This window comes from Gossypium arboreum, chromosome 2, assembly GCF_025698485.1.
Source record: "Gossypium arboreum isolate Shixiya-1 chromosome 2, ASM2569848v2, whole genome shotgun sequence".
NCBI lineage: Eukaryota > Viridiplantae > Streptophyta > Magnoliopsida > Malvales > Malvaceae > Gossypium > Gossypium arboreum.
Window position 1 is genome coordinate 110019000 of NC_069071.1, and position 11663 is coordinate 110030662.

The 11663-nt window shown below is 32.1% G+C and overlaps 1 protein-coding gene across 2 annotated transcripts; it reads left to right on the top strand.

Annotated features, from left to right (window-relative positions):
• The first annotated feature begins 4838 nt into the window (after positions 1-4838).
• On the top strand, positions 4839-10493 carry LOC108464249 (bZIP transcription factor TGA10-like). 2 transcript variants are annotated; one of them, XM_017764439.2, is made up of 11 exons: positions 4839-5281; positions 5387-5484; positions 5932-6014; positions 6117-6251; positions 6363-6437; positions 6513-6572; positions 6655-6732; positions 6810-6885; positions 6987-7258; positions 7791-8030; positions 10222-10493. In XM_017764439.2, exons 1-11 carry the CDS (start codon positions 5136-5138, stop codon positions 10372-10374), a joined length of 1416 nt encoding a protein of 471 aa, XP_017619928.1. In that variant the 5' UTR covers positions 4839-5135; the 3' UTR covers positions 10375-10493. The 2 variants fall into 2 exon arrangements, with proteins under 2 accessions (XP_017619928.1, XP_017619937.1); XM_017764448.2 differs by having other exon boundaries at positions 6366-6437.
• Positions 10494-11663: the final 1170 nt, after the last annotated feature.

Below are 11663 nucleotides of genomic sequence, written 5' to 3' on the forward strand. Positions count from 1 at the left end.
TAACAACCGAGAGAACACATCAGAAGTCCACTCGAATTTGACTGTAACCCTTTGCAACAAGCCTTGCTTTATATCCGGTTCTTCAACTCCTGAGTCCCTTCTTTCTTTTAAACACCCATTTACAACGAACAACCTTTTACCTTTAGGAAGTTTTACAAGATCCCATGTTCTGTTTTTGTGGAGTGATTCCATCTCCTCTTGCATAGCAAACATCCACTTTTCTCGAGTCTTCACAGCCTAATCGCCTCGAATAATTAAATGGCTCTTGATTCGCATCTATATCTTCACCACATTTAAAGCATAAGCAACTAGATCAACCTCGATACTTCTTTGGAGGTTTAATTTCTCTTCTTGTCCTGTTTTTGGCGATAGAGTATTGCGGTGAAGAAGCAACTCTATTCTCAATTTTGTCTTGGCTTGAGGAGTTGATTCTCAGATTAATCGATGCTCCACCGCTTTTGGTTTTCTTTATTGGAAGAGTCTTTAAGAGATAAGTTAGGTAGCATAGCGCTTTCATCAAAAACAACATCTCTGCTAATCACAACTTTTCTATTTTCAGACACCATAACTTATAGCCTTTTACACCACTTTATAACCAAGAAAACGCATTTAATGGATCTCGGTTCCAATTTTCCATTATCGCATGAGCATACGCAGGACACCCAAAAATCTTTAAATCGTAATAATTAGCGGATTACCGACCATACCTCTTGTGGAGTCTTTTCTCAATGGCAACGGATGGAGATCGGTTGATCAAAAACATGCAAGAGAGGTCGCTTCGCCCAAAATGACTTCGTAAGTTGGTATTTGACAACATACATCGAACCTTCTCCATGATCGCTCGTTCATTCGCTTCGCAACGCCGCTTTTGTTTGTGGAGTATGACGAATCGTCAAGTGTCTCATGATCCTTCGACTTGCACAATCTATTAAACTCATCGAATGAACTCTAAGCCATTGTGCATGCGGAGGTATTTTATCTGCTTTTCCGTCTGCTTTTTCAATCATAATTTTCCAAGACTTAAATGTGGAAAACACATCGCTTTTCGCTTGTGAAGAACGCCCAAACTTTTCTCGAAAAATCATCAATAAAGGTTAGCATATAATTAGCTCCACCTCTCGAAGGCACTCGACGGCCCCCACGATCGAATGGATATACTCCAACGCTTCCTTCGTGTTATGGATTCCTCTAGTGAATCGAACTCTCTTTGCTTCCCAAAACACAAGGCTCACACGAAATTCAGTTTGCAAATTCCTTGCCCATTAAGAAGTCCTCTTTGCTTAATTCGCCATGCCATTCTCACTCATATGCCCTAGGCGCATATGCCAAAGTTTAGTAATATCATCATCGACAAGGAAGAGGAAGCGACAATTGCATCACCAATAATGATAGAACCACAGAAACATATAACTTGGCAATCTTTCTTTGCCCTTTCATCACAACAAGGACCCTTTGAAATCTTTAAAACCCCACTTTCACCGTGTATCTCGCACTTTTGAATCAAGAGTACTCAACGAAATTAAATTTCTTTTCAATTCGAACATGCCGCACGTCACTAAGTGTTCGACAACTCCATCAAACATCTTAACTTTAATTGTTCCAACACCGCGATTTTACATGAAGCATTATTTCCCATCAAAACAACACCTTCAGATCTTCGTTTCATAAGTTATAAACCAATCCCGATTGGGACTCATGTGGAAGGTGCAAATGAATCAAGTATCCACTCTCGCTTACTTTAGAATCATTGATGAAGCAACTAGAAGTTCACCATCGCTATAGTCTTCTACAACATCGCCTTCACCGAATTTTCCGGTTGTTTTCCTTTTGATTCGCACCTCCCTTTTAATCTTATTTTGTAGCTTATAGCACTCAAATTTAATGTGCCCTTTCTTCTTGCGAAGTTGCAAGTTTTACCTCTGCTTGAAGATTTCGATCTACCCTTAGATTTACCACGAGGATTCCGTTCTGTGTTCTACCACGATCATCATCAACATTCCGGTCTTGTCTCCCACGAACAATGAGACCCTCTCCCTGAGAGTTGGGTTTAACCACAAGATGCTTCATCTTATCATACGAGGTTAAAGAATCATAAACCTCATCAACTGTGAGAGACTCATGGCTATATAAAATCGTGTCTCTAAAGGTTGAATAAGACGGGCAACGAACAAAGTAGAATCAACCCTAGATCTTCCTTATCATATCGAACCTCCATGGCCTCCGTGTTTGAGAGAATTTCTTTAAACACTGTTAAGTGTTCGTGTCTGACGCACCTTCCTCCAAACGATGAGCATAAAGACGCCGCTTCATATGCAACTTGCTTGTTAGAGTTTTCGACATACATATTTGTTCTAGCCTCTTCCATAATGCAATGGCGCTTTTCTCTTTCATCACATCCTGCAAAATTTCGTTGGACAAATGCGGATGTAATTGTGTTAATGCCTTTCGATCCTTACGCTTCTTCTCTTCATCTGTTAATGTCGAAGGCATCTTATCTATCCTAGCAGGCATCCTCTAGATCCATCTCAGCAAGAACCGCTTGCATCTTAATTTGCCACAACGTAAATCGTGTTGCGATCCAACAATGAATTTCATACTTCAAAGACGCCATTACCGTGATCGAGATGAATAACCCTAAGCTCGATACCAATTTGTGAAAATAAAATAGAATAAAATAAATAAAAATAAAGAACACATAAATTTTACGTGGAAACCCTTTCGGAAAAAAACCACGGGCGGAGGAGAAGAAAATTCACTATGTCGAAAAATTTTTACTCAAATACAAGAGGAATAGACTATGTCTATTTATAGGCTTGCAAAGCCATATTCTAGTAGGATTGAAACACCTTATCCTAATCAATATAAAATAGATGGAGTTTAATAAGGTTTAAAAACCTTATTCTAAAATAAAATAAAAGAAGTCTAGTTCTATATGGATTTTACTTTTATTTTATTTTCCATCGTATTTTATTTAAATAAGAATTTGGGTCACTTAATTCTAACAGACATTTTTATTCTTGAAGCTATACAAAGTTGTTAAGACTCAATGGTCCCTATAAAAATTGTGTAGGGAGTAGTAGTACTTTAGTGATTCCCCCAGACCTCAGGAGATGTATAGCAAGTCACCTTCAAGCTAATTCAGATATAATGTGCGAAGAGTTCTTCACGAACCACCTTAAGTGAGAGGTTGTATGCAGACATTTCCTCACAGAAGGTCTTCTATAGGCTATTTCATGTTTTTTTCTTCTTTTTTTTTATGTGTCATTGCTGATGTGGAGTATACTACTAAACAAAGGTTCTTTTTATGATAGTTGCAGTGGTAATGCCAAACATAATAAATTTTACTCACTCCCTCAATTTAATTTATGTGATTATCTTAGTCTAATGGAAAAAATATATATAAGAAAGAGGAAATTACAATTTACAAAAGGTAAAATGTAAAAAAAGTAGGGCTAAAAAGTAAAGGCACGAAACGGCAGTTGTTGTCGTTTGAAGGAGAGGAGAGCCGCCACCACAACATCTACGTGTAAGTTTGCATGAAAATGTCAGTTGTAAATTTGCTTTTCCATAAGGGCATTATCGTCCTTCAATTTAAATCAATATGGAAAGTCCATCAAGGTAGCCTCAAGCGGTTTTCCATCCAAAAATGGTTTTTAAATGAATTAATAAATGAAAATATTAAAGTTGTTGTTTTATTATTATTTTTTAGTAACTAAATTAGTGTGTAATTACTAACTTTTGTAATTATAATTACATATTATTTTAATAATAAAATTTCGCTTAATTATACTTAATTAGAGTATCCCAATTTATAATAACAACTAAGAATTAAAGAAATTATCTATTTATATTTATTTTAAATATTTTATTAAATTAGTGATACGGGTAAATTGAACACCAACTCAATTATGAAATTATTAAAATATTTTTCACATCCAATTAAATTTGGGTTAGTATACAAATTCTCCACTATATTTTAGTTGTGTTGATACTTTTAAACTAATGGTAAATTTATCACTCCACTTCAACACTATATTAAAATTTGCAATTTAACTTTTATTTGAGTGAATTTTGAAATTAAAGTTTAATTTTAATTAAATTTTACTATTCGATTTTAACTTAAACTAATTTTAGTTAAATCCAAATTAAAAAGTTTTATTTAAATAATTAACTAATTAACATAATATTAACTATTAATAAAAATTGTTATTTATAGAAAATAAAGTTTTTTTATATTTTAAAAATTTCAAGTCTTCCTTCCATCAGATTAAAATTCGAAGATAATATATAATTTTTAATAATTTTATAAAGTAACTTATTGTTCACTGTTAAAATAAAATATTTGAAATACTATTTTCTCATTAAAATTTATTTTTAAATTATTAAAATTAATATCTAATTATAAAATTTAATTTAAAAATTAAATTTAATGGAAAAATTAATTAAAAATTAAAATTTAGCAATAAATTTCTATCACATAAAAGTATTTTTAGAATATATAATATCAATTAAAATAAAATATAGTGACAAATATCAATATTTACAGCACAAATTTACGTCATAGTCCATTAAATTATATTTTTACAATTTTTTTATCTTTTTCATAATAAAGCAATAAAATTTTGATCATAATAAAACCGAAACAGTATACAAATGTAAATTTTAATAAATATATTTACTACATAATCAGAAATCTTGTCTAATTTCTTTATATTTTTTATTACAACTTTTCTAAAGGATACCTTAAAACCGCTTTATCTAAAAATTTGTGTGTGGAAAAAAAGAAAAAAAGAAATTATTTTATTTTATTTATAGAGAGATAAAAGGGTTTTGTCTTTCATTTATATATGCATTCAAAAGTTGTTTTTTCTCTTCTCTGACTCCCTCTCTCTCTTCAAAAAAAAAATTCTTGTTTTGTTTCAAATTATAACCGACTCTTTTGTTTTCTTTTCTTTGTTGATGACTATTGAGATGATGGAGGAAGAAAAAGAAAAAGGAATAAAAGGAAGGTTGTTATGCCATTAATGGTGAATTCAATAACTCTCCTCAAAGTAGAACAAAAAGAGCAAGAAGAAGAAGAAGAAGAAGCAGCAGCTTAGCTATAGCTTGGCGTTGGCGTTGGCGTTGTTATTTTCATGGCTACCAGTAGAAGCAACATGAATCACTCCATCCAACTAGACCATCATCATCATCATCAAAATCAAGACCATCATCAAAATCATCAGATTCCTTATGCAATGATGCAATCATCTTCATCATCTTCCATCCCTGCAAACTTCGTGTAAACTTTTTTTTTTTTGGTTCTTTTTAACTATAAAAAAACTAAACCCAGAATCAACCTTTCTTCATCCTCTAGTGTTTTTTATTTTATTTTTTGAATAAGCAGAAGCAAAGAAACTGGAGCTTATGATTTAGGCGAATTAGATCAAGCCCTTTTTCTCTACCTTGATGGACAAGACCCTTCCACTATTCAAGACCAAAGACGTGAGTGTTTTCATTTCCTGCATCTTCTGTCTTGTTTTTTGTTTGGTCACAAGAAAAACATGTTCATGTTTTCAAACAGATTAAATTTCCCAGAACTTTCTTTTTGACCAGATCCTTACAGAAACAAAACCCAAAAACTAAAAAAAAATTCAAAGAAAAATAATTTCTTTTTATTTATTATAGCTTTGGACCATGACTTGTAACAAACACCTCTGTATGATCATGAATTCCTTGAAAAAAAAAATCTCTTTACGTGTACTGCCAAGTGTACGTTTAAGGGGTATGGGTTTTGTTTACCTTTCCCCCCCTCTTTTCGATGGAACAAAGCTACAAATGGATGATGCATGACGATCCCTATGTGTTTTTTTTTCTTACATCTCTTGTCTTTGTCTCCCTTCCTTTTCTTTTGGGTCTTTTTTGAATAATCAGTTTCTTTTATAAATGCAGATCATAGCTCTGGAATAAAGCCTCCTACTCTCAACATTTTCCCTTCACAGCCTATGCACGTTGAACCACCATCATCAACAAAAGTAAATAAAACTTTATATATATATTGATCTACAGCTTTTATGGTAAGTAGAAATTATATATATTTAATTTTCAAAGTGGGTTTGTTTTTGTATTTGGTATAGACAAGTACAGGATTAGTTTCTCCATCAACTAGTGGTTCAAAAAGACCATCAGAGCCGTCCATGGAGTTGGCCAACCCCAGAACTGATAATATTGCTTCAGCTTCTGCTCCAAATCAGCCACCTAAAGCTGTCAAGGTATGATTGGCTCCCTTGCATCATCTTATTGAAAAAAAAAAAAACTGAGATTCCCTTTTTTTTTTATTATTTTGTTTGGAATCTATTGTAACACTGCATGTCTTAATTTAGCAGCGTGAGGGGAATCGAAAAGGACCAACAACATCCAGTTCAGAACAGGAAGGACCCAAAACACCAGACCCTAAGGTGAAACACTTTGACTCTCTTTTTATAGACATTCAATTATATTGAATCACCATATTGTAAATTTTTTTGGAACAGACACTGAGAAGACTTGCTCAGAATAGAGAGGCAGCAAGGAAAAGCAGACTGAGAAAAAAGGTCAGCTTGTAAAATGAATTAATTATACTACCTACTGGTACTGCTTTCTTTGCAACTAATTTTCTTGGGTTTTTAAACACAGGCTTATGTTCAGCAATTGGAGTCAAGTAGGATTAGGCTTACCCAACTGGAGCAAGAACTTCAAAGAGCCAGAGCTCAAGTGAGAGCATTAAACCACCCATAGTTCATTTTATATCATCTGTTTATAATATAATTGAAATCCTTTTTTTTTTTTAGGGCATGTTTTTTGGTGGTGGTAATATGTTGGGAGGAGAACAAGGGCTTCCTGTTGGAATTAACAACATAACCTCAGGTTGTGTACTACTATAAATGATCTCTCTCTCTCTCTCTCTCTCTCTCTCTCTCTCTCTCTCGTATATATTATAAAGTGAAATATGTTTTATTATGGTGCAGAGGCTGCAATGTTTGACATGGAGTATGGAAGATGGGTAGAAGAACACCATCGACTGATGTGTGAGCTACGAGCAGCGGTACAAGAACACTTACCGGAGAACGAGCTCCGGGTGTACGTGGACAACTGCTTAGCACATTTCGACGAGGTGATGAACCTAAAAGGCATGGCGGCCAAAACCGATGTGTTTCACCTTGTGTCTGGCATGTGGAAAACTCCCGCCGAACGCTGCTTCATGTGGATTGCTGGATTTCGTCCCTCTCACCTCATCAAGGTACTCTAATCTAACCCAAACTACCACACACATTTTAAAAAAATCTTTAAAACTAATTGCATTAGGATCCTAATTTTACATTATTCTTTCTTATACAATTTTTTTATTCCTTGTCTTCTATAATATATCTGAGTTAATTTGCACAAAATTCAAGAAATATATTTTTTTAAAAGAAGGCATGAAATTGAATGACGAAAGGTATGGACAAGTTATTTCTGTAAAAGGATTAGGCTAGTTGTTTAAATTATAAAGCCATGTCTGTTAACTACAAATTGAGGCAGTAGAAAAGAGAGAACTTCACGTTTCTCTTCTCTTCTCTTCTCGACTCTCCACTGATCTCTTTTGTCTTCTCCTTCACGGAAATCAAGGCTTGTTTTCATCTTCCCATCTTTGTTTACTGTTCATAAATATCCAAGCAAAATGGCCAAAAGTAGTTCAGTTTCAGACTTTCAGTTCACACTTCACATTTCACAACAAACATATATACATAACACGAAGCAAGCAAAATAAAGATAATGTTTTTGTATTTCAGGTTATATTGAATCAGATAGAGCCATTGACGGAACAACAGATAATGGGCATTTGTGCATTGCAGCAATCCACACAAGAAGCTGAGGAAGCACTATCACAAGGCTTGGAAGCTTTGAATCAGTCTCTGTCTGATATCATAACCTCTGATTCACTTAGCTGCCCGCCTAATATGAGTAACTACATGGGCCAAATGGCTATCGCCATCAACAAGCTCTCCACCCTTGAAGGTTTCGTTAGACAGGTATGTATGTGTATGCCAACTTTCATCATTTTTTACCTGCCCTTGCTTTGCATTTGCTAACTAGTTATCTCTCATATTATTATTATTATTATTTGATTGATGGGCTTGTGGACCCCACGCCCCATGTATGATGATGATGATGATCTCACCAACATGGGTTCATACCTATTCATATATACTTATGTGGGATCCAAAAGAATTTGGCCGGAAATCAAACCTAACCTCGAACCTAGAAATCATGCACATATTATCAACAAATCATATATATATATACACTAGATTAAGAGACACTCATCTCATAGAAAACGAAGGTAGTTGCTTTTTACCTTTTTTACTAAATAAAGTTTTGGTTGAAATGAGATAAAGTATCATAGAAGTCTTTGTACTAGAAGATAGTTGTTTTTTACCTTTTTTACTAATAAAATGGTAAATTAATCATTGTACATTAAATAAAAAAGTAAATGATAATTCTGTTAAAATTTTTATCCATCTCTACTCTTAAAAATTTATCTATATACATCAACATGAGGTATCCATAAAACACCACCGGTCATTATCTGGTTATTCTATTGATCACACTAGTTTTTAATAGTACAAATGAATGAAATTCTTAACAGAGATAACTAATTTATTTTTTGATCTAACCTACAAAGATTAATTTGTCTACTTTTTTAGTAGAAGAGGTAAAATGCAACCTGACTCCTAATATAAGGGCCTTTATGATTTTTTTACCATTGAAAGGGTAAAGCAAAAATATTAAAAATCATAATTTCTTATATGCAAATCCCATTATGTATACACAATTTTCTATTTTTATATAAAAATATAAAAAAGACAAAAATATCCTTAAAATAATATAATTTATTCTGTAAAACAATAATATTTTAATCATTATCCAACTAAGTTTATATGTGAATAATATATAGTATATATTTCTGCCATCTCATAAAATGGTAAGGACATTTCATATGAAAGTGACATATGTATGGAGAAGTGTTTTAGGTTTGTGGGTAAAATTAAAATGTTGCCCATGCCATCTGAGGATCATCTAAAAATGACCAGGTTCAGCTTGTGTAGATTTAGGTAAAATTTCCCAGTATAACATGGCTTATCAGTTTAGAGTAAAAGAAGAAAACAAAAGTTAATTTTATGGTTAAAATTTAGCCAGTTTCTTACTACTACCAATATTAGATGCCTGAAATGTATGAGAATATCTGTCCATTGAAGAATCAAACTCTACTTGTAGTTGTAGGAGTTATGAACTTTGTCCTTTCCTCCACTCCCCCAATGCTTAGCATTTTCTAGGCAAACCAATTAATTGTATTGAAAAACAAGATTAGCACAATGCCATATTCAACTGATTCCAATTCAATTAAAGAAATTACATAAAATTAAATCGTGAAATCACATAAAATTATATATATTTTCTATTAATTTACCCGTATTATTTGATTTTACACTCCTAAAAAGCAACACCTAAAATTATCTTATTATTATTATTAATTTCACGCACATAATGGATGTGTAAAAAGTGAAATAATTAAGGGTTGAATTCATATTCTTATATCACACAATACGATAATCTATCTTGTAATTAGTTGAAAGTGTTTGCTAGTTATAACATGAATATGAACAACAAACAAGTTCAAGAATATTTGCATTTTCAGTACTTTCACATGCTAATGGGTCCCCTCCCTTTAATAATGCATATGGAGGTCCAAAGATATGCTTGATGTCCATATGTTTGTGATGTCATGGTCGTAACTGATTGACTTGAATAGATAAATAATCTCCTTCAAACTAGCTTTTCTCCATCATTGTTACTTTAATTCATACCTAAAAGTTATAAGTAAGTCATTGTATGAAATAATTAAGGTTGAACCCTGAAATTCTTTTATCAAAATTATCTGTTGAAACCTTGTAGATCAAGCTAAGTAAATCCATAAGCCAAGAAATTGAAATGGAACAAATATCCTTGCGTCATTTTCAACCTTCTTTTTTTTCCATTTGACAATCAAGTATGGTGCCACGAAGTCATGGGTTGATTAGCAAATTATTAACTTGCCCTTAATCATGTTCTCTTTCTCTCTCTTTTTTCTAAAAAAATTAAATTGCTTATAACACAAAGATTTACATATGTGCCATGTATCATTGGTCTTATTTTTATTGTATATTTGATATATATATATAGGCAGATAATTTGAGGCACCAAGCCATTCATCGACTGCATCAGATATTGACAATCCGCCAAGCAGCAAGGTGTTTGTTGGCGATAGCTGAGTACTTCCATCGCCTGAGAGCTCTTAGCTCTTTGTGGTTGGCTCGACCTCGGCAGGAACAATAGAAACCTTAGCTAGCTAGGTCTTTTTAAGTTAACTTTGATTATTAATGTCTTCTTTGATATTTTTATCAAGATTTCTACATAAATAGATAGAATAGATTTGAAAAAGTTTATAATTAAAAGTGAGTATAAGTTTCTCTCTCTCTAAATATTTTTCTTCTTTGGCCAAAGGAATATGGATTTGATTTTGCAGATATTTCTGACTGATTAAAGAGACAATGTTGAGAATAAGAAATAATAGAGAAGAGGGGTTTGAACTTCTTTTACCACTGTCTATTTTCAAAGGAGGACAAAAATTGACTTAGTCTTAGAAGAAAAAATGATGCAATTGTTGAATGTATATTTGAGTTTTGTCTGGTTATAGGTTCGAATATGGGATTCAAGGACTAAATCATTGGCTCATCTTAATCCTTAAAAGATAAGAGAAAGTGGATGGAAATGTTCGTATCCAAAATTGATATAGCTTTTTAAGTGAATTGCTATTGAAATAATTAGGAGTATGTGAATTCAAATGTATTTAAATGTTGTATTTTTATTAAAGGGTTAGAAAGAGTTATTTTACGAATTAACTTAATAAAAAATATATATTATTCATTGTGTGTTGGTAACTTTTGAGTAAGGTCAAGTCTATGTTTGCTTCAATCTTTTTAAATTGTTTGTGATAATTAGCTTTAATTTTTTTTCATACTAATTTTGATTTTTATATATTGAAAACCCAATTTTATTTTATGGTTTTTGGATATTATTTAATAAAGTTTAAAAATTATAATTTTTTTTTAAAATTTTCAAGTAAATAAAAATAATCAATAATTTATATATAATATTATTTCAAAAAGGATTTTATATAGCATTTTAAAATTATTTTTACTATATTAAATATAAACATTCATTTCTACATCATAAAGATTAAAATTAATTATAAATTAAATAAGACATGAAATTCAATTCAATTCAATAACTATGATTGTTTTTAACATGTAAACAAAATACTTTCCAAACACTATCAATTTGGATCGAGTTTCGATTTTCTCTTTTTCCCCCAAAACTTTACTTTTGAGGTAATAAAATAAAGCTTAATACGAACTTGACAATGTAACACCCCATACCCGGTCCAATCGTTAGACCCAAGCCACAGGATATTAAAACATTAAATCAGAACATTCATATGCAATTTACTCATTAATACACATTGAATCAATGTATATATGTTAAGTCTATGTAAAATTAATACACATTGAATCAATGTATATATGTTAAGTCTATGGTTAACATGTATTACAAGCAAAGTCGAT